At 53.3% G+C, this 21,866-nt stretch overlaps 1 protein-coding gene across 8 annotated transcripts in view; it reads left to right on the forward strand.

Moving 5' to 3' along the window:
* Window positions 1–10,400, forward strand: part of Psd4 (pleckstrin and Sec7 domain containing 4) — a 38,539-nt gene extending 28,139 nt beyond the window's left edge. For 7 of the 8 annotated variants that reach the window (XM_004844537.3, XM_021258174.2, XM_021258175.2 and 4 more), the window contains 12 exons: window positions 1,129–1,305; window positions 1,758–1,838; window positions 1,964–2,076; window positions 2,276–2,334; window positions 2,529–2,618; window positions 3,780–3,823; window positions 4,177–4,337; window positions 5,556–5,626; window positions 5,732–5,895; window positions 6,375–6,519; window positions 6,679–6,822; window positions 8,202–10,400. In XM_004844537.3, the coding sequence (XP_004844594.2) occupies window positions 1,129–1,305; window positions 1,758–1,838; window positions 1,964–2,076; window positions 2,276–2,334; window positions 2,529–2,618; window positions 3,780–3,823; window positions 4,177–4,337; window positions 5,556–5,626; window positions 5,732–5,895; window positions 6,375–6,519; window positions 6,679–6,822; window positions 8,202–8,459 (1,507 nt within the window). In that variant the 3' untranslated portion in view covers window positions 8,460–10,400. The remainder of the gene's footprint in view (window positions 1–1,128; window positions 1,306–1,757; window positions 1,839–1,963; window positions 2,077–2,275; window positions 2,335–2,528; window positions 2,619–3,779; window positions 3,824–4,176; window positions 4,338–5,555; window positions 5,627–5,731; window positions 5,896–6,374; window positions 6,520–6,678; window positions 6,823–8,201) is intronic. The other variant, XM_021258177.2, reaches the window with a different exon arrangement.
* Window positions 10,401–21,866: the final 11,466 nt, after the last annotated feature.

Consider the following 21,866-nt stretch of genomic DNA (forward strand, 5'->3'; position numbering starts at 1 on the left):
CTTTGATACTACAGTTGCATCATTATTTTTATTTCCTCTTCTTCAGTTATTCAGTGCACTAACTCTTGGAGTCCCTTATTGACCCATGACTTTCCTTATGACTCCTGGAGACTCTGAGCGTTGCTTTTGAGGACTCCATGAAATCTTATGTCTTCTTTTGTACTTTGCAGTTTCTTCACATGTATCCTCTACTGTGGGATGTTTAGGATCCTCAGAAAGTGGAGAATTTCTCAGGAGAGACCTGACCCACTCATGTTAAGTGCAGAGGCTGTTAAGTGAGGTCTGTTAGGTGGTCATTTTGTTAATGACTGTTTTCGTATTGTGATGATGTATGCCTACCTGTATGTACAACCCTCAACTGTGTTGACTTGGATCAAGCATATGGAATGACTTGGAAGCCCCTCACCTGGTTGTAACACTGCGGGAGAACCAGCATAGTCAGGTGGAAATGGACTTTTAAGAGTCTGAGTGTTAGCGTCTGAGCACGCTCTGACACTAGTAGGGTTGTCTGGGCCTGTTTACACTGTCATAGGTCACCAGCCAGTCACCTTGTGACTGGCAGGGGCAGAGGGAGACTGGAAACCTTCTCCTTGACTTTCCAAGTTGTCACCATTCCTAAAGCTAGTCTAGATCCCTGGTTTTGGCCTGAACCTTACATTCTGTTAGCTCCAGAGCTAGGGGTGGAGGCTGAGGCTGGGGCTGGGGTAGAGAGGTGGAGACCTGTGATAATGGGCTCAGGTGAGGGAGACAGTCCCATCCTACCGTGGGTCGTGTCCAACCCCACTGGGGCCCTCAAGGGCTGTACCTACCTCCTGAGTAAGATGGCTTGGAAGACCCCTGGAGTTCACCTGAGGATGTTCAAGGGATCAAACTTGGCTCTGGTCCTTGTGATTTTACCTGACTACTTCCCCTTGGGGTTCTCTGATCCCGGCCCAGGCCAGGCCAGGCCAGCCATGACTTTTTCTCTCCCTGGGCGAGGGCCTAGGTGTAGCTCCTCCAGGACGGGCGTTCAGGACTCAGGCACACCAGCCCCAACCCTAAGTTCTGGACATGCTTTTCAACAACTTGACCCAAAACCCCAGCATGCCCATTCCATGTGTGTCTGAGGACAGCAATGGACTCTTCCAGGCCTCCTGAGAGCCCCATGCCCCAGGCACAGTCCCCCAAGGAAGACCAGAGGCCACCAGCTGGAGATAAGCTGGCGAATGGTGTCAGGAATGACAAAGTGGCCTGGAACTTGGCTTCCCGGCTCTATCACCTGGATGGCTTCCGGAAGTCAGAAGTGGCTGCCTACCTGCAGAAGAAGTAAGAGACTTTGGGTCTGAGACCTCCACTGGCTGCTCCTCCCCTTCCCGTCCTGCATCTCCTTTGTCCCTCTCCCCCCAGTGTGTCCATCCCTTGTCCTCAGCCTTTCCCCCACTCCCTGGCTGTCCCTGCTGCTTCCCCTGGGCACACTTGTGTCAGTCACCTCTTCTCCTCACCTAGATGCTTGCTTGGAGCCTCTGGGCCCAGGCCCCTTGCCAGCCCCAAGCCCCCTGACTCCTTCCTATGCAACACTGACCTGATGCTGGAGCAGGCGAGACCCTGGATACCCCCTGGGCTCGTACTCGGGGTCCAGCCTAGCTGTGACTTTCCCTTGTTTGCCACTCCCCACCCTCCCGTCAGGCCCCATCATGCTTGCAGGCTCTGGAAGGCCCTCTGTGTCTATGGCCCAGCCTGACCTCTGTTGCAGTCTTCATCCCCATTTCCCTTTGCAGCAATGACTTCAGCAGGGCTGTGGCTGAGGAGTACTTGTCCTTCTTCCAGTTCGGAGGCCAGAGCCTGGACTGCGCCCTCCGGTAACACCTTCAGGCCCTCTGGGGAGGCTAGGTAGGAGGGATGGGCAGGGCTTTCAGGACCCAAGCCCAAGGGGTCTTCAGAGCATCCCAGCCTGGCTCTCCTTGACTCAAGCTCTTCTCTGCAGGGGCTTCCTCCAGTCCCTGGTTCTCAGCGGGGAGACACAAGAGCGGGAGCGAATCCTCTACCAGTTTTCTAGACGCTTCCACCACTGCAACCCTGAGACTTTCCCCTCAGTAGGTAGGGAGAGCTCGCCCAAGGCAGGGCCGAGGGTCTTGGCACAGAAGTGTCCTTGTATCCACTTGGGAGTTCATTGGGGGACAGGGCTGGGAGTGTGTTGGGGACTGCAGAGAAATAGGGGGTCACCCTGTCTAGTGTGGACCAAGGATAGACAAGTCTGGGTTCTAATGCACTTTCCTCCACTGGCCTCCCTGGGCAGATTCCATACACACCTTGACCTGTGCCATCATGCTCCTTAACACGGACCTGCACGGACAGGTAAGAAGCTGGGAGAGCACCTGTGAGCCCCAAGCAGGGGCCAAGGTGGAGGGCTGCAGCGGCCTGGGGTGGATCAGAACAGGGCCCCTGGAGTGTGGTCCTGGGGGCCTGGAGAGAATTCTGGAGGGGCCATCTGGGAGTGTGCTCTGTCCAGGGGCGCGCTCTAGCTCTCCCATTTCTATCCATGGCCACAGAACATCGGGAAGAGCATGAGCTGCCAGGAATTCATAGCCAACCTGAACGGCCTGCAGGATGGCGGGAACTTCCGCAAGGAGCTGCTGAAGGTGAGGCAAGGACATCCCTTGCTGGGTTGGGACCCAAGGGGAATGAGGAGCTCCAGCTTGGCTCTGCTGAAATACCCTTTGAGAAGATGTGGTTTGTTTGTTGAAGGGCTAAAAAGTGGGTCACTGGCTGGCAGCATCGACAGCATCTTGGAATTTGTCAGCTGTACAAATTCACAGCCCTGGAGCTACCGAACCATGCCCTATAGATCTAAGGTTCCTCAAATGTTTTAATAAGTTTCAGAATGATTTTTGCCCCTTCAAAGTCAGAAGTCCTGGTTTATTGGTTGTCTGAGTAGATGAAAAACAGTTTTATGTAGCAAAAGTCTAGAGCTCTACTTGGGAGCTAGGTGTTCCTAGTTTGAATTCTAGTCTTGAGCAACCTAGTCTGTCACCCACCTCACCAACTCAAGTTCCTTCTGGGGTAACAACCACCTTATAGTCAACATGAAATAAAATTTGTAAAGAGCTTACTTAGCACAGTGCCTGGCATATAGCATGTGCTTCGTAAGTGATTAGATCAATGTTCATTCATCTCTCTAGTAAACATTTATTGACTCTGTGCCAGACTCTTTGCTAGGTACTTCAAGGGCCACAAAAGCAAGGGAGATACATCTATGTTAATACTATTTGTTATATTATTTCAAAGCTCTAGTACATCATTCATTCATTCATTTATCACACATACATTAGAAGGGAAGGAGTTCAGCTGGGTTACTTCTCTGTCAGATCCCTCTGGGCAGGATGGTAGTATGTGATTCTTGTCTTCTTCAAAAGTATTATTTTAGGCTTCACTGAGCTTGGGCAAAGCAGCAACTTGGCTGCCTTGATCATCTTTATGTCTTCAGTAGCTGGCATGGGGCCAGGCCCATGAGAAATACTCCATAGGTGATGTGTTGCATGGATGGATGGATGGTGGATGGATGAATGGATGAGTGATGGATGGATGATGGATGGGTGGATGGATGAATGGCAGATGGATGGACAGTTGGATGGATGGATAGATAGATGGATAGATGAATGGATGCTTGCCTACTTAAGAAGGGCAGGTATGCTGTGGGTGGAGGGGACAGGCCATACACATGTCCCTAGCTGTCTGTCAGACAGTGATTTAGGGACCACAGCCCCAAGGCTTCTCTGCCTACCTATGTGGTTCTGTTGCAGGCCCTCTACTGGTCTATTCGAAATGAGAAGCTTGAGTGGGTTATGTAAGTAAGAGCCCCCTTCCCCTCTACCCCTTCCCCCTGCTGCTGGGCCTGTTCTCTCTCTGTCACCCACCTAAGAGCTGGAGAAGTTCAGGGCCCTGGATGACACTCCCTTTGAGTGAGGTGGAGCCAGAGGCAAGGTGTTGTTAGGCCCATCTCAGGGAGGAAAGAGGAGCTCAGGTAATATTAGGGATCCCAGAGGTAGTTGGGGGTGTGAGGGCTTATAGCAATTTCCAGGAATTGACACAGTGACTCTGAAGGAGGACTCCTTTTGGGGGATCCTATTATGGGAGGCAATGGCTACTTTTGGTGGCCTTTGCCCAGTCAACTTCCCAGCTCAATTCTCTGACATCCAGGGATGAAGAAGAGCCAGCCAGAGCTGAGAAGGCCCAGCCATCTCCCCCAGCTGGCAAGATGAGTAACCCCTTTCTCCAGCTGGCTCAGGACCCCAAGGTACCCACCTACAAGCAGGGCATCCTGGCACGGAAGATGCATCATGATGCGGATGGCAAGAAGAGTGAGTGTTTCCTGCCCGTGAGCGGGGTGGTGTGTGGGGAGGAACTCTGCTCAGGGACCTCGCCCATGTGCGCATGGAGTGCAGAGAGATGGCCCATAACAAGGACAGGCAGCCCATGTTCCTTCCTCAGCACATCCTGAGTGATGACTGTGCCAGGAACTGGGTAAGGGGGTTGGGAGTAAGGTGCTGGGACAAAGCAGTCTAGTTTCTGCCCGGGCCCTGGAACCCCTGTGGTGAGGCAGAGACCACACAAGTGAATTGCCATCTGGATAGAGGGTAGGAGGAATGGGGTCTGCAGGGGACACTGGGTCCAGTACAGGGTCATGGAGGAGGGAAAGGCTTTTGATTTTGTTCTGAGGACTAGATATGGGGACAGGGATAGAGAAGGCTTCTGAATGGTGATATCTCAGAGAAAGTCTGATAAGAGTCTGATAAGAGGGTCTGGATTTTTGCATTAGGGGAGAAGGCATCTCCTGCAAAAAAGAGAGCAAGCAGAATTTGCTGAGAACTTGAATTGTGTGAAAGGGAATGGCAGAGGGTGCACTGGGGCAAAATTGCCAGGGTCTGCTCTTGGGCCTCATTTCCCAGGCTTTTGAGCAGAAGAAGGCTTTTGAGCAGACTGACCAGAGAAGCCAGCTTTGTCTCTGGACTCACAGATTGAATGGGGTGCAGCCACCAAGAAGGAGTCCAGCCCAGCATGGCTGTGAGGAGCCACAGGGAGCTGAGCAGGGTGGTGACCACAGGGAACTGGGCTTTCTTCTGCCCAAGGAGCTGAGACAGGTCTTACGGGGTGGGAGAGTTGAGAGGGAAGGCAAAGGCGAGGTTGTTCTCCAAAGTGGGTACACAGGGAAGAACACCCCAAGACTGGGACCTGAGCCCTGTGCCCTGCCAGATGGGCACACACCATCAACATCATCTTGCAGGAAGATGTCTGAGTGGAACTGTTTGTTGGTGGGTTATTTGTACTGGGAATGAATATCCACATTTGTGTGCAGATAGTTGTGTCTGGCTGCTCCTGAGCAGGATTGCCTGTGTGGAGACTCCCTGCTTGTTTGTGGTTGTGTGTGTTTTTTGGTGTTGATATGCCCCATGTGTTTATATGTATCCCATTGGGAGAGACTGGAGGTAGTGTGAGGGTGGGAGGACTGTGTGCACACTCGTGAGTGTCTGAGTGTGTCTGGCTGTGGATGCACCACCCACCATCTGCTCCTGGAACAGCACCATGGGGCAAGCGCGGCTGGAAGATGTTCCACACCTTACTGCGAGGGATGGTTCTCTACTTCCTGAAGGTAGGAAGGGAGTCTACACCCCTGGCAGGCAGAGAGCCGGAACTGTCGGGAGGGAGGGTGGCAGCTGATGACAACCTCTTCTCTGAGTACCCTGTGCCTGTGCAGGGAGAGGACCCATCCTTGGAGGGGGAGAGTTTGGTTGGGCAGATGGTGGATGAGCCTGTTGGGGTGCACCATGCACTGGCCACCCCTGCCACCCACTACACCAAGAAGCCTCATGTCTTCCAGCTGCGGACTGCAGACTGGCGCCTCTACCTCTTCCAAGCACCGTAAGTCCTGAGGGTAGGTGAAGGTGCCAGGCCTTGACCACCCTCACCCTCACATGCGATGCCCGCTGGCTGCAGCCCCAAGAGGCGCTAGGGACACAGAGGCAAAGCAGGGGTGCGGCCTGTGAGGCTCCTCCCCATCTTGGGGCAACTTGGCTGATTTCTCCTCCTTTCCTGCTAAGTCAGGGTCAGGCCTCCTAGTGCTGATCAGAGGACTCCAGGAAGTCAGTAATAATCTACCATTTTTGGCATTTGATACAAAATCTCTTGCCTTTCTAAATTCTTTGAAAGGTAAAACCGCTAGCAGAGGTCAGCCACTAGTGAGGGGCAGGTTCTGGTTTGAGGGGATGGAACCCTAAGCAGCTGGATGGCTGCAGAACACGACAGGCATGTGTATTGTGTGTGTGCGTGCGCGTGCGCGAGTGTTTTGGTGTTGGACGGTGACTTTGTCCCTGGGGACTGAAGACCTCTGGTGCTCACAGCACAGCCAAGGAGATGACTTCCTGGATTGCACGTATCAACCTGGCGGCAGCCACGCACTCAGCACCGCCCTTCCCTGCTGCTGTAGGCTCCCAGCGCCGGTTTGTGCGGCCCATCCTGCCAATGGGGCCGGCCCAGAGCTCCCTGGTAAGGTGCCAGGGATGGGTGGGGCGGGGTCCCCAGGGAGCCTGGCTTGGGAATCAAGCAAGGGAGGGCTGCACACCTGGGCCCTCGGGAGAGGAGGAGCAGTGAGGCCGGTGGGGGACATGGGACAGCTCCTTCATCCTCATCGCCTCCCACCTCCAGGAGGAGCAGCATCGATCCCACGAGAACTGCCTGGACGCCGCCTCTGATGACTTGATGGATCTGCAGCGGAACTTACCTGAGCGGCGGGGCCGCAGCCGAGAGCTGGAAGAGCACCGCTTGCGGAAGGAGTACCTGGAGTACGAGGTGAGGTGCCCTCTTCCGCCCTCTTGTGGCTGCCTGTGTCCCTGCAGCCGTCTCTTCCCCCTTGTGCCAGGGCAGGAAGGTGTCATTCTCTGCGCGCACGACACAGGAACTGCACACTCATGCATGCTTTTCTCAAGTTGAAGGGAAAACTGTATTATAGCTGAATTATTTCCCCAATACGTACTCAATAATAATAGGTAGTATGTATGAAGCTGATGTTACCTGCATAGATCACCTCATTTGATTATCTAATAGCTCTGGGTTAGGCACTAACTTCATTTTATATATGAGGAAACTGAGGCACCGAGAGATCAAACAACTTTACCTAACCTGCTAGATTTACAGTCTGCACCAATCAGGTGTGTGCTTACCGTGTGTGCCTAACTGTGCACGTGTGACTTTTATTAGCTCTGTGTGTAATTGATTCCAAAATGCACTTTTGTCTAGTCTGACTACCAGCCTCCCCCCTACACACCCTAGTTCTGTACCCTTGTGCCAAGTGGCTGCTTCAGGAGTCCTGGCTGTCCGGCTTAGGGTGGGGGTGCAGTGGTCAGCAGTGTAGGCCAGGTGAAGTGTGCTGTGAGAACAGAGGGTGGCAGGGGGAGGGGCATCAATATTGCCTCCTGCCTATGCCCACTAGGAACTTGTGTGGCCCACCCTCTCCCTTGATTACCTTCAGAGTTCCTGCCCAATGCTTTAGCTTATTGGTTATCACCAGGGCTATGAGTGCCCACTTCCCCAGAGGCCTCAGGGGTGTGGCTGAAAGGACCCAACTTCTCCCCCTCACTGCCCAGTTGGAGACATTGGGCACTGGCCCTCCCTGCTCCCATTTCCTCCTTTGTAAATCAGAGATGGTGGTTTGTGCCAAACCAACCTCCCAGGGCCTGGATGGTGATCCAGTGGAGAATGGGAAAGTACTTTGTAAACTCCAGGTCTCCCAAGGATGCTTGTTACAGATATTAACAGATGAGGGTAGCAGACATCATGCTGTACAGATGCCAATTGTTAACATACTTTTCAGACTCTATAGGGCTCTGTCCAGATGTGAGCTGCCCAGGTATAATGCTGAGTAGATCCCAGGCAGAGGGGCTTATGCATCATGTAGTACCTCAGAGTGCACGCGCTCGGAGGTGTAACGTGGTGTAGAGACATTTGTTACAGCACTGCAGCATGTTGGTTGTTAGAATAGGCCTGGCCTGGTTTGTATGATTATAATGTGATCCATAGGTGCACCCTGCAGAGCCTGATTGCCCAAGCACCGTGCAGAGGCTGTTGGCATAGCCTTCTGTCTGTACAGCTCTCTGTCTCCATAACCGCACACACCTGCAAGATGTCCCTCACAATTCCAGCCTCCTTTTGAATTGAACCGTGTGTTGCAGAAAACCCGCTACGAGACGTACGTGCAGCTGCTGGTGGCTCGTCTGCACTGCCCCTCCGGGGACCTGGATCTCTGGGAGGAGCAGCTGGGGAGGGAAGCTGAAGACACCCAGGAACCCAAACCCAGCCTGAAGAAGTCCCACTCGAGCCCCTCCCTGCACCAGGATGAGGCCCCCACCACAGCCAAGGTGAAGCGCAACATCTCTGAGCGCAGAACCTACCGCAAGATCATCCCCAAGAGGAACCGCAATCAGCTGTGAAGCTGGTCACAGACCTGGCCCCTCTATGGGGTAGCTGGAGACAATGCCCCGTGGGGAGCCTCATTTCACTGGATCCAAGATGAGGCCTGAGGCGCTTCCCTTCTCTGCTGAGGGGCAGCACTTATTTCTCTGTGGCCCCATTCATTCCCTGACTTACTGGAGCTTCCCTAATGCCACTGTGCCTGACCACCACTACCATGGCAGTCACTGTGCTGTCCCAGTCCCAGTCCCTGGCCACTCCTGAGGGAAGAATGAGATGGAATGAGGACTGGGCTTCACTCCCAGCATTCATCCCATGTCACCCCTGTTCCTCTACTGGGGTGGTTTCATTTCCTGTGCATACTTGAACCTGGGGGAGGGTTCAGGCCAGGCCAGCCAGGGGAACCCCATCCTTGAGGACAGTTAGGTGACCCCCCCAGGGGATGCCCCGAGAACAGAGCAGGAACTCTTCCCAGAACCTAGCTGTGACCCAGGGAGCAGTATCTCCCAGGCTCTGCCCACTAGGGGGCAGCCTTCTGGGAGAGCCCTCAGCTGGCTTCTCTGGGAGGCGGAGGCTCAGTGCCTTTGTCTCCCCCGGCTCCTTCCCCTAGAGCTGTCATGCTTGGGGCAGATGAGAGAACCTGGTGCTCAGTTGCTGATCAACAGAGTGCAGCGAAGGCCTCTGGAGCTCTGTGGAGATCCCTGGAGTGCTGGGAACAGGGACCCTTTGTTTTCCCAGAGCAGAGAAGGTGGTTCTCCAGGTGTAGCCAGCTGGCAAGGGTGGAGGAGTAAAAGGTGGGGACAGTTCCCTGAGAGGGTCTGCCTGGCCAGAGCCGTAGCTGAGTAGAAGTTCGTGGGATAGAATGGAAACTGAAGACCAGGACCTCCTTGGCTAGTCATGTGAGACACGCACCCCTTGCTGCACACCCCTTAAAGCTGTACTTCTGAGGGTACCAGGACACCTTCCTCCCCCCTGAGCCTGTTCCCCGAGGCTCTGCTGTCCCACTCTGGGAAGTCCCTTCGTCCTGTCCTGGCTGCCTCCCAGCCAGGCCTGTTCTCCAGGGGAGGTTCTAAGACTGGGCCTTGGGGCTGTGTCTGTGGAAAGGAAACCAGGTTGGAGGGAGCCACCACTATTGTTTCTGTTCAGCCAAGTGTACAGATAGGCTGCCTGCCAAGTGGGCCCCTCTGCTGCCTGCCCACTGCCCGGCAGCTGCCATGCTACCTCACCTGTCTTCCTGCCAGGCCACCCTCCTCTCTTCCGATAGTGCTTGTCATAGAGTGGGACTGGTCCTTGAGAGCCTTGAAGTTGTCTTAGGCCAGGGCCTGGGTTGGGCCATGCACCCAATGGGTGTGCAATAAATATAGGTGAATGAAGAACGAAGTGTGCACGAGTGTGTGAGGATGGATGGTCAGGCAGCTATGGGGTGTGGCAGGCTGCATCTTCCTTTGCCCCTGTGCGGTGTGCACATTTGTGTGTGTGTAGAGTGCTCTGTGTTTTCATGGTGGAGCCACAGTTACAGGCTGTCAAGATGGATGGAACCTCAGAATCATTTTCCATCCACTCATTGATTTCACAAATATTATTAGACACTTCACATGCGCCAGTACTAGGTGATCCAAAAGCGAATTAAACATGTGCTGACTCCATGAGTTGATAGTCTGCCCACAGTTTCCCAGCTCTCAGGAAAGAGATGTACTTTATCTTGCTGGGAAGTCAATTCCTGCCACCTGCCCAAGGATTCTGACTCAGGAGGCCTGTTGGGCCGAAAGGTGTATGTGTTTAAAGCTCCTTGGATAACTGAGGTGTGACAACAGTGAACAGCCACACAAGAGTCCAGTTATCTCATTTTACTGAGGTATAAACTTTGCTTACAAGCTAAATGGCTTTGATGGGTTCTTTGACCTCCTTGACTGTGTATGCTTATTTATAACACCAGAATAAAAGGTACAGGTTTGTTTGAATGTGTGATGCCTCGATGCTCCTTTGCACATGTGAAGTTGGCATCCTCATTTCACTTAGTCACATGAAACCTTCATGGCCAGGTGTTCCTAGCTGTATGGCTTCACCAACTCAATGTTGCCAGGCATCTTGGCCGGGAAGATCTGGGGAGGTGGAGAGGTTGCTGGGTTGCAGTTACAACATATTACCACTGGAGGGCGGGCTTGCATCTCCCTAGCTCCTGGCTGCGCAGGTGTGTGGCTGCAGAACTGTGTTCACTGAGAGGCTGTGCACCCCTGGGCTATCGTCGTAACCAACCAGTCTTCCACTTCCTCAAAGCTACGGGGCCCAAGCCAGGGATCCTACCGTCTGCGGAATTCTTTCCCACTCGGGATTGGGGCGCTGACGTTTTTTCTGGAGATGGAAAGGAAGACGTTTCTGTTCAGCAGTTTTTCAGGTGATAATAGTCATTTGTTGTTTGCCAGCATCAAAGAAGATGCAAAGATCACTACAGCTCGAGACCTAGGCCCTCCTTTGGGGCCTCAGAGTCTTCTGCAGGTGGAGATGGAGACCGTGTGGGGGTTGAAAGGAGCTGGGCTGGTGGGTCAGGTTGATGGGGCTGAGGGAAACAGGACCATCAGGATGCAGAGGCCAGATCAAAAGCTGCACCATGCTACTGCAACTTTTAAGCAAATCTAAACTTATTTCAAAATCTTTAAATGAACTGAAAGGGAAACTATAAAGACAATGGCCTGGAGTCTTGGAACACCTGGCCACACCTGGCCCTTCCCCTGGCCCTGCTGCCCCACCCTGTTTGCATGCTCACAGTATTTAAGGGTTTCTTGTGCCGGGGATTTAGCTCAGTGGCGCTGGGCCTGCCTTGAAAGCTTGAGGTCCTGAGCTCAATCCCTAGTACAAAAAAAAAGTAAAACAGTATTTAAGGGTTTCTTGAAAGGCCATTGTCCCAAGTGCCACCTCCTCAGCACTCTGGCCTCCAGCTTTTCTGGATGCCTATGCTCCTTGCCATCTAACTGGCTCACACCTTTCCCTGTCCCCTCTGCTTCCCTTCACTGGAGGGAAGAGCTGTTGTCTCTACCTGCACCGCCGCCCCCCCAAGTTCTCACACTGTCCCCTCTCCTGGCTGCTGTGGACTTCTCTGTCTCAGGTTCACATTGAGGGGTGGGGGGCTTTGGGCCTACTCTCCCCTCTCTCCATTTTCTTGCCTTACAAACCCCTGCAAGTATCACCAACATGCAAAAAGAAAAAATACCAGGCTGCGTCCTGCTGTGTTGATTCCTGTGGCTGACACCTGCTGCCCTCATTTCTGAGACGAATGCACAGGATGGAGGGTCTTCGCCAGCTGCCTCCCACCACTCCCTGGTTCCCATGCTGACCTGGCTCCCATTCACACCTTACAATTTGGCTTCCACCCCAACCTTCTCTGAAGCACCACCCCTAGGGCCTCTGGTGACCTTTGGTCATCAAATCCAGTGTCTTCCCAGCCTTCATCCCCCTCACCTCTCAGTGACCTTTGGTCTCACTGGCCACCTGATTGCCCCAATTCTCTGCCAATGCCCAGTGTGGCCTCAGTGGCCAGGCTGTGGAGTTCACTTGCCTGGAGTTGAGTCCCACCTGCATGTTTTCTAGCCACCTGCCCCTGCCCCTTGTGCTTTGGTTACTTCTCTACAAAATGGGAATAATAACACTGCTGACCTCACAAAAGCCTCAGGAGGACTTAGTGAAATTATGCACGTAAACATCTCGAACAATGCCTGGCACAGGAGGAAAGCCTGGCAGGTTAGCTATTAGTCTACAGCCTCTCAGCTCCCACCCCAGGTACTCTCCCCTTCCTTTCAGGGCTCTGGCTCAGGTCCTACTCTCCAACCCATCCTGTTTTGAAGCCAGACCTCTGCTCTCAGATCTCCCTCTGCCTGGAGGTTGTAAGTATAAGGAATCTTAGCTCAAGTGGGTTTTTACAGATGAGGACATTGATTGGCTCCAGTAACTGGATAATTTTGGGCTGTGAGCTGATCTGACACCCCATTTCTCTCTTTTCTTCTGGGGCTCCAGCTCCCAGGCCTTGGAGGTGGAAGCACCTTTCGTGATTCAAAGATGGCCCTGGTAGCTCCCAAGATCTCTCTTCTTAGTGCATATCCAGTGGGCAGAGACTACCTGCTTCCCACAAATTTCAGTCTTCAATCCAGGAACAGAGCCTCCTTGAGCTGTCAGCCCAGATCTGAGCCAATCACTTAAGTCAAGGCCAGGGGCTCAAGATAATCAAAGCCTATCCTGGGAGATGGTGGGAGTGCTGCCAATACCACCCCAAGGACAGAGATTGGCATCTGCTTTGGAAAATTCTGAGTATTATGAGAACAGGATATGAAGAAGGGATGTTAGGAAGAAACTCCACTAACATCCAGATGCCACTTCTTCCACGACGTTGTCCTTAAGTCTCCTCTGCCAGTTGCTCTCTCGATCACCTCAAACTCCTCTCTCCTCTTCTCTACTAACTTCCCTCCTTTCATCTCCTCTCCTGTCCTCTTTCTTGTCTCTCTGCTCCTAGAAGATGTCTGTTTCCATTGCATCTCCTGGGCCTCCTTCTCAGGCCTGGTATCTAGAGTCCAAATCATGCACATCTCAAAACCTTATCCTCTAGTACTGTGGAAGGCTGAGGTAGAAGGACAAAGTTCTGGCCCAGGTTGGGCAACTTGGCAAGACCCTGTCTCAAAATTAAAAATAGAAAAGGCTGGTGATTAAGTCAGTATGAAGGCCCTAGTACTGAAAAAAAAAAAATCCTCCCTGGGCTTCCAGCTCTCCTGGTTCTCTTTGTTATTCTGCTTTCTTACATATTCTGTTTCTGTCTTCCCTGCTTTTCTTCCAGCTCCTCCTATCCCCTACACTGAGTCTTCCCACAAGGTGTGGCCTCAGAGGTCATGCCTGGCTGACTGCTGGGCTTTCAAGACAGCTTCCAGGGGAGTTTCCAAATCAAAGCCTTTAGCCCTGATCTCAGTTTTGCATGCCACACTTGCAGCTTTTAATTGTGCAAGACATGGTTCCCCAGTAAATTTTTCTGGAAAGTATAAGGTACTATACAGTTTTTATCTATTACCTGTTGGACTGAACTGAAGTGTTGTCCTTTCTCGACTCCCCTGTTCTGTAAATGATCTGTGATAGTTCACCCATTGCATTGATCAAGGTACCAGGATACATAAGCAGACTTGACCCAGATGCGGGTTTTGCCTCACCTTTAATATCCGTGTAAAGACTCTTGGCTGTTTGATCTTTTTGTCCCCATCTGTAGAGGGACGTAGGGTTGGTAGGAGGTCCGTGGACAGTGATGGCTCCTTCATTCAGGGTCTGAAGAAAAGTCTAGCCCGTGTCTCCCAGCCCCTTTCCCCTCTCTGTCTGCATTTACTGGCCTGACCCTGGTTTGGACCAAGTTTGGCACCTTGACTTTAGCTACTAGTATTTCCTTTGAGACTCTGGTCGTGGCCATGTGCTCAATATGTGGTTCAAAACCCACTGGAAAAAAGTCTCAGTGCTGAAGAGATGATGAAAGGGTCCAGAGTCCTTCTGTGCTCAAGATCGTCTGGATTCCAGTACTCCCACTGGGCAGAGTTTGGGAGAAATCGTCTCAGCTCTTCCTACTGGACACCACACAAGAAGCTGGGCCTGAACTGGCTGCTGTGTCTTTGAGAGGATCGTCCATGCCTGGTGTCCTTAATTAGGGCCAAAGTGAATAATTTCCTGTAGAGCCAAATGTTAGCAAAAAGGCTGAGAGCCAAGTACGTGACCATGGTGGCCTTTTACTCAGCCACTAAGGAACTCAAGGCCAATTTCCAAATCAACTCTGCACTGCTCAGGACCCACTAAACCACCCATGGTATCTTTTCTGTGGCTCTGATGCTTCCTTTTTCATTTGTATCTTATTAATTTATTGCATGCATTTCCTATGATCTGCCTCAAATCCTCCCTGGAACAAGGAGAGGAATACATTAATATTTACAATAAAATAAACAAAATGTCAGTGCGTGTGTGTCTTAGGTTGGAAATTCCTTAAGGGCAGGGACCATGTCTGTTTATATAGCACCTGGCACAGCGTCAAATTGAGGCTTAAGAAATGAATTTTGATGGAGAGGGGGAAGAATCTGTGGAGAACTTTCAGCTGATGTTCTTCCAAATCCTCCCTGGCCAGGGGTCCCCTTTGCTCACTCAGACACAAATTCCCACCCTATTCCTGACAATCCAAGCTTATGGCATTGTCCCCTTGTCCACAGGCTCGCCACAGCCCACTTTGTCCTAGGCCTTGCCCCTGCTCACTCTCAGACGATGTCCCTCCCCTCGGGGACACAGCCACACCCTCACCTGGCTCAGCGCTTCACCCCCAGGCCCCAGCTCCCCTCTCACCCACTGCCCTGACCCTGTGGCTTGCCCAAGGCTAGGCAGCCACTTTCGGTGCTAGGAAATGCCAGCGGTGGAGCATTTTGAGGTGCTGTCCCCATGCGTGCCTTGGCCCTGTGGGGGCCTCCAGCCAGGCGGGGACCTGGCAGAGGGAGGGAGAGGATAAGCTGCTTCAAAACTCCAGATGCAGCAGTTAAAAAGAGGACAGAGGCAATGATCCTTCAAATTGCCACATCTGTATAATCTGCCTTTTATTTTCTGCTTCATGAAGTTTTATTTCCTATTATTTATTCACCTCCCCGCCCTCCCCTCCCCCGCCTCTACTCCTCCTTAGCAGGCGACATGCTCAGATGGGCCCTGAGCCTTGGCCTGGGTCTGGGTACCCCCCAGCACCCCCTCCCCAGGCTGGCTGCTGGCGAAGGCACCTGCTCCTCCTCCTCTGGCTCTGGCTCTCTCCCTCCCTTCCTTGGGGCATTAGGGGGCTGCAACTCCCGCACCTTTGTGTTCCAGCTCCTAAAGACCCCTCCCTCCATCTTCCAAGTAGGGCCCAGAGGAGATGCATATGGGGGCGGTGAGCCCTGTTCCCAAGTCCTGCATCGCCATTAGCATCCCTGAGTTCTAGAACTCCAGCCAGGGGATGTCCCCAGCTCCAGGCCTCCCACACCTCCTGTTCTTTCCTGTGGTTTCCATTTCCCACTCCCCACTGAGGACCTCATCTTTCTCCCTGTTCCTTTCGCTTCCACTGGGCTGAGGTCAAGGATTGAGCTGGTTCCACCCTGGGTGCCAGTGTATGAAGATGGGAAGGAGGGGTCTGCTCAGGCCTGCAGGTCCACGGTCCACGTTCAGGCACTGAGCTCTGCCTCGCCCTTTCCCACCAAGGTGTGGGAACAGGGAAGCAGTTCTGGGGCCCACAGCCCTCAGAGGCTAGAGTTTTCATCTAAAGAGCAGGGCTGGGGCCAGATGGAAGATGGTGGTTGGAAGAGGGCAGGAGGGTGTTCTGGAAAGGACACTGGAGTTTTGAGTCTTCCTTAGCTGGTGCCCTCCTTATCCTTCCATGGACCTCCTCCCAGCCCTCTGAACCCACAAATGGGAACACAGACACACAAGAGTTAGGGTTCAGGGCTTGCTACTGGTGTCCCCAGCAATTGCTTGTTGGAGAAGACAGCTAGGCCAGAGAAAGGCCTTCGAGGAGCATGAGGAGTTTTGCAAGTCTCCTCCAAAGTCTGACAGTGTTGTACATGCATCTCTCTTATGATCTTCATTACTTTTCCACCTTGCCTTGTGGTTTTGTATGGGTCTCATTTTTAAGCTCTGAATTTTTAAAATCTCTTTTAGGAGGGAGTGGTATCCTCCCTGGTGCTCCCTAAGGTAACAGCCCATAGGAAGTAGTTCTCTGGAAGACTTCTGAATGAATGATTTTAGGGGGCAATGGGAGGAGCCACCCGTACTGACTGCAGGAAACAGCACTGCTCCACCACCCTGGGCTTCTGCCCCATCCTGGCTGTCCTTCTGAGAATTCAGCCCTGTGCCTGTCTGGGTGGGTGGGGCACCAGAAGCCACCACCCTCCCAAACAGAGACCGGATTCCAGATATGGAAACTGTGTTCCCTTGATGGAAAGTTACCTGGAGAACTTGGAGAAAGAGGCTTCATACCTGAACTGCTTAGAGGGGGCCTTTGGGGCTTTTCACTGACCCAAGGAACTATGTTGTCAGAAGTTAGAGCGGGAAGTCTCCTCAGACCCTGCGCTGAGCCATGCAGTTCACAGTTGAGGAAACTGAGAAGAACCTTTCTGAAGTAGCCAGTGGGAAGGGACACAAGCTGCGCATATCCCAGTACTCCAGGCCTGAGCTCCTTTAGCAACATTTGTCCTGGGCCTCTCTCAGCCAGCGGGGGCAGACAAAGATGATGGCCGGGGACCTTGGCATTGTGATAATGACCAACAGTTTTCAATGACACCCATGGTCCAGCCCCTAGAATAGCAGACAGGGGAGATCCCTTCCCTGAGTCAGTAAGGAGGGTAGCTCGGAGCGGGGGAGAAATGACTTCACCCTCAAAGGAAAAGCCTGCCTCGGCCCACACCCACTCAGAGCTGGAGGAGGCCTGGGCCCAGCTTCGCCCTTCCCCTTTCTCTTCTCCTTTCTCCTTTGCTGGAAATGCATCTCCATTTGGACCAAGCCCATCACTCTAGGGATAATTTCCCCCTGCTGCTGTACATCCTTTGGGTGCTCTCTTCTCCTCAGAGGGACACAGATGGGGAAACTCATGCTCCCCTCCAGGGGGCCACCTAGGAATCCAGCACAAGGGTTGAAGAGGCAGGGAGGCTGGTGACATGGCCATAGAAAGATGAGGTAGGGGAGCCCCAGCCCGCACTCCTAGTGCTACCGGTGCCACCACCTCCGCCCAGAAAGCAAGTAAATAGGAAGCAAACCAGACAAGCCGTGATTGTAGATGAACGTGTATCTCACTGAGGAGGCTCCCGGAGTTCAGGTCGCAGGTGGGAATGTGTGTGTGCACACACCTGCACCAGACATGTGCACTGGGGGAGGGGGTCCAGCTCTGGGAGCCCGAGAAGGGTGCCCTGGCTGGGGAAAGGCAGGAGAGAGTCCGATGGGAGAGGACCACTGTGGAGGAGAGGGAAGCAGGGGGGTCTCACAGGGGTTGGGAAGGGAGGCGTGATGCGGGGGAGGGTGTTGGCTTCATGCTGTTACTAGTTTGATTTATCCCTAATGAGTTCTCAGCACATGGCTGCTCCCGGCTCACTCCAGGGGCCAGCTCGGCCTCCCGCCGGCCCCAGCCCGCCCGACTCCACAGCAACAGCCGCCGCCGCTCGCTCAGAAAAGAGCCAATTTCCACACTGCACAGTCCGCTTCACTCAAGGGAAATCACATTTCCCTGGGAGCGCCGCAGGCAGCGCTTCACTCCCCAGCCTGGCCTGCTGCCACAGGGCACAGATGCGGGGAAGCGGGGCAGCTCCCCTACCCCGCAGCCTCCCACCCACTGGAGCCCTTTGCTCGCCCTCGCCAGTCTCTGGAAGCCTCTCCACCACTGTCCCCTCAGCCCAAGCTGCTGCCCTAGAGTAGGAGGAAGGAGATGGAGCAGGGCGGGGGGAAGGCCAGAAGGGAAGGCGACACCTGTCCTGCAAGCCTCCTCCAGCTTCCTCCAGGAAGAACCAGGGGTCCAGCTCTGTTTGGGGCTGAGAGTGCAGAGGCCAGGCTAATGACAGTGAACTGTGCTTGATTTCATGAGGTGGAAGTCCTGGGGACAAGGGTGTGGCATCTTGGAGCTATTGACTGGCAGGGTCTGTGTCCCAGGGGCCCCCAAAGAGCCCGAGGAAAAGAAGAAATCAACGAGAAGAGCAAGAAGCCCAAGAGAGAAAGAGTAGAGACAGGAGGAGAATGTGTCTGGGCATTTCCTGAGCACCTGTGGGCCTCCGAGCCTTCCCAAACTCTCACTTTCTCTTTCAGGCATCCACAGCCCTGGAGGCAGCGGGTGTCAGGAAGTGGGGCAAAGAGTCACTGCCTCTAACCAGCTGGAGAGGGAGCACAGAAGAAATAAAATGTGTGAATAAAGGAAAGAGAAAGAGGACAGAGAAAGGAGGTAGCCTTCAGGGGTCAATGGGCATCCTGGTCCCTGGATGTCTGGAGGCGATCACAGAAGAGCAGTCAACTTTCCACAGAAAGCACCTTTCCGACAGAGGGGTTGGTGAGCAGTTCCCAAGGGGTGGCCTGGGAAGCCTGTGGAGGGACCAGCCTGGCAGAGTTTGGCCCTTGCCCAGAGCACGTTCTGCTGTCTTGGTGCCTTTTGTCCAGGCTACTGGCCAAGTTGGGAGTGCGTGGCCATGTCCTCACTGACCAAGTTACCTCTGTCCCTCCCCACAGAGCAGGGGGTGCCTGAGGTCTCCCAAAAGCCTGGGCACATCCAGGTTTCCCAGGCTTTGGGCTGGGATGCAGTGAGACCTCTGGGTAGTGGTCGGGCTGTGGTCTCAGCTCCTCTGTTGACGTAGCTGAATGACCTTGGCAGTCATATCTTGCTCTCAGTTTCTCAAACTGCAAAGCAAGGCCAGTGTTTGGAATCAAAGACCTCAGTGGATATCAGTGAGCTTGGTACCTGGAAAGGTCTAGGCCTGTGTGGAGGGCTACTGTAACTTCTGAGAGAAGCAGAGAGAGGGTGGGGACAGGCGATGCAGAAAGGGAACGGAGCCCCCCAGGCTTCCCCTTGCCTCTGACTCATGAGCTGGTGCTGAGGCACAGACCCACTGATGTGGGTTAGCAGGCCTCTTGGTCCCCCTCTTCTTATCCCCCCTTAAAGGAACTGTATCATGAAGAAAGCAAGTGTTGATAGAGATGGGAAAAGCGTGTGCTTTGGGGGGCATAGAAGCAGGAGGACGAGGGTGGCAGGTAAGAGTGGGAAAATCTGAACTGGCTCCTGTTTCAGGATCAGTGGGCTGTGGCCACCAGTTTGCTCTTGCCTGAGTTTGTTGTGAGGGCCGAACGCATGCCTGACACACAGTGGGCAGAACACACATTTAGCAATAAGTCAGGGCAAAAACTTTGGCGATGTGAAAGAAGGTGAGGGAAAAGGGAGAGATTAGATTCAGCCTGTGGGCTGGCCTTGGAGACAGACACCCATGTCCTCCTCCCCTTGGAGGTTCATGGCAGCCAGAAGGTCAGGGTAGCTCTGCCCACCTGGTAGGCTGAGACTGGGCTGCAGCTGTTCTGTCCTCCAGCAAGAAACCCACTGGCTGCCCTTTAGGGCTGCCTTATTCCCATGGACTTCCTTCAAGCTCCTGCACCCTGGGCCAGCCTGGATGGTCAAGGAGGCAGGGAGGATAGGAGGAGACGGGAGTATGGACCAGGATGAGCTGTCTGGACAGCTGATAAGGTCTGTTCACATGGGCAGTGAGAGGGATTGTTCCAAGTACAGTGGTGGGAGGCAGTGACGGGTGGCTCTGGATCCTCTGGGAATGTCCCAGGCCCTGCCTTAGCCCCAGTCTTCCCACCAACACACACGATTCTGGGGCCCCGTCTCCCTGCATGGTGCATTAACCCCTTTGACACAGTCACTCCTGGGTGCTTCCCTCGCTCCCCTGGTGAACATGCTCCTCAGCTGCACTCCAGAAGTGTCCTGTGTGTCCTCTCTATCCTGGTCCTCACACCCTTCATCGTGGCTTCTCCTGTACCACCTCAACTTCCAATGCCATCCTCAGTGCCAAGGTATCTGCAGTTGTCTGTCACCCAGTATGCAAATGATTACATTTTCTGAGTCCCTTGGATGGAATACCTGGATAGGTCCTGGACCACACAATCACCAAACAGCCACTTTCAGCCGGATGGCCTGAGATGACCAGCTCAGCTCAAAGGGAGGTGAGTTTTGTATGAAGGTCACCACAGCAAAAGTATAGCTCAAGCCCCTTTGTCATTTAGGATTTGGAGACACAGTGTCCCCAGAGAGGTTTTGGCTGTGAATGCAGAAAAAGATCACTGTGTGGGCTCCCGGGGACACCATGGATCTCAAAGGGATCCTTGGGTGAGGGTTGTCTCAGGGTGCTCAGGAGCCCAGCAGTTCGGGTCATGAAAAGCCTCAGATACAATGGGCTGCAGAGTCCTGCTGCCACACTTGTAGCTCGAGGGAAGCCCTATCACGGAAAAATGAGCTTCAGGAGGGGAGGGAGTGGAAAGGGATATAAAAAGAATTAAGATGTGTGATGTACATGTACCAACTCCCCACGATGAATGTAATCATTATGTACTGCCAACGTGGACTAATAAAAATGAACAAAACAAAACAAGACAAAACAAAATAAACTTCCTTGCAGATTCCCCCTGAAGAGACAGGGACAGGTTTCCTTCATGGGAAGGTTCCCCTCCTGGCACAACTGTTCTCATGCCCCACCTGGGCCTTGAGTATCTCTGGCCTCTCCTTTGGGAGCCCTATATGGAGGTCACAGCCCTGTTCCTCTCCTCCCCCCTTCCTGCCTGGCAGATCCTGGGTGGGGCTGGAGATCCCCCTTCTTTCATCTGTCTCAGCCCCACCCCTTTATTCCCGCTGGGCCCCACATGGAGATGAGGGTCTAGGCAGACATGTGACAGCCCTCACAGGGCCAACACCTCATGTCACCTTGTGCCTCCTCCTTTGTTCCTAGGCTTCCTGGAAGGGTGGTCTTGGATCCCTGAAGCCGCCCTCACCCCCTCTTGGCCCCTCCACCCTGTACCTCTCCATTGCTCAGTCAAGTCAGATCTTTAGGACTGAATTAAAAGAAACTAGACCCTCCGGAGCAGTCCTCCAACCCCCTTGTGTCCAGAACCCTCTGGCGTCCCTGATGAAGGCCCTATGGTATTGGGGGAAAGTGCTTGACTTTTTAAGGCATGGTGGTGCATCCCTGTAATCCCAGCACTCTAGAAGGTTGAGGCAGGAGGACGGCAAGTTTGAACCCAACATGGGCAACTTAGTGAGACCCTATCTCAAAGTTTTAAAGAGGGGCTGGGAATGTAGCTCAGTGTGAAGGCCTTGGGCTTAATTCCCACTACTACTGCTACTACTACTACTACTACACACACACACACACACACACACACACACACACACACACACACACACACAAAGTGCTTGACATAGAATCAGAAGATTTGGTTGAATCCCCAACTTTCCACCTTGGGCAGCTATTTCATTTTTTTTCCCTAAGCCTCAGTTCCATCCTATGTAAAATAAGGCTCCTCTCAATTTCACTTTCATGATGCCCTCCACACTGTACCTGACATATAGGAGAGCACAGGGTTCTCCCTTCCCTACTTCATCACCATGGGGCCCCCAAGCTGATTATGTGGGCTTCTCTGCTGATTTTCTGGCTTCCTATTGATACCCACAGCAGCTGCTTGTGAGGAGCATATGATTGACCTGAACCATGCCACGTGCTCATTGGATCCTCCCATTTACTCAGAGTGGAAGAATTGATTTACCCAGCATTGTACATGAGGGAGAATGCTAAGTCAGGGTCCTGGGGCATTAGATAGTCCTTTCCAGCCCACAGCTCCAAAGTGAGCATATCAGCCAACCCCAAATGCACCCTACCCCAGCTAAGCCCAAAGCC

This window comes from Heterocephalus glaber, unplaced genomic scaffold, assembly GCF_053883595.1.
Source record: "Heterocephalus glaber isolate CG9 unplaced genomic scaffold, H.glaber_assembly_v1.0 deba00000470, whole genome shotgun sequence".
Taxonomy (NCBI): Eukaryota; Metazoa; Chordata; class Mammalia; order Rodentia; family Bathyergidae; genus Heterocephalus; species Heterocephalus glaber.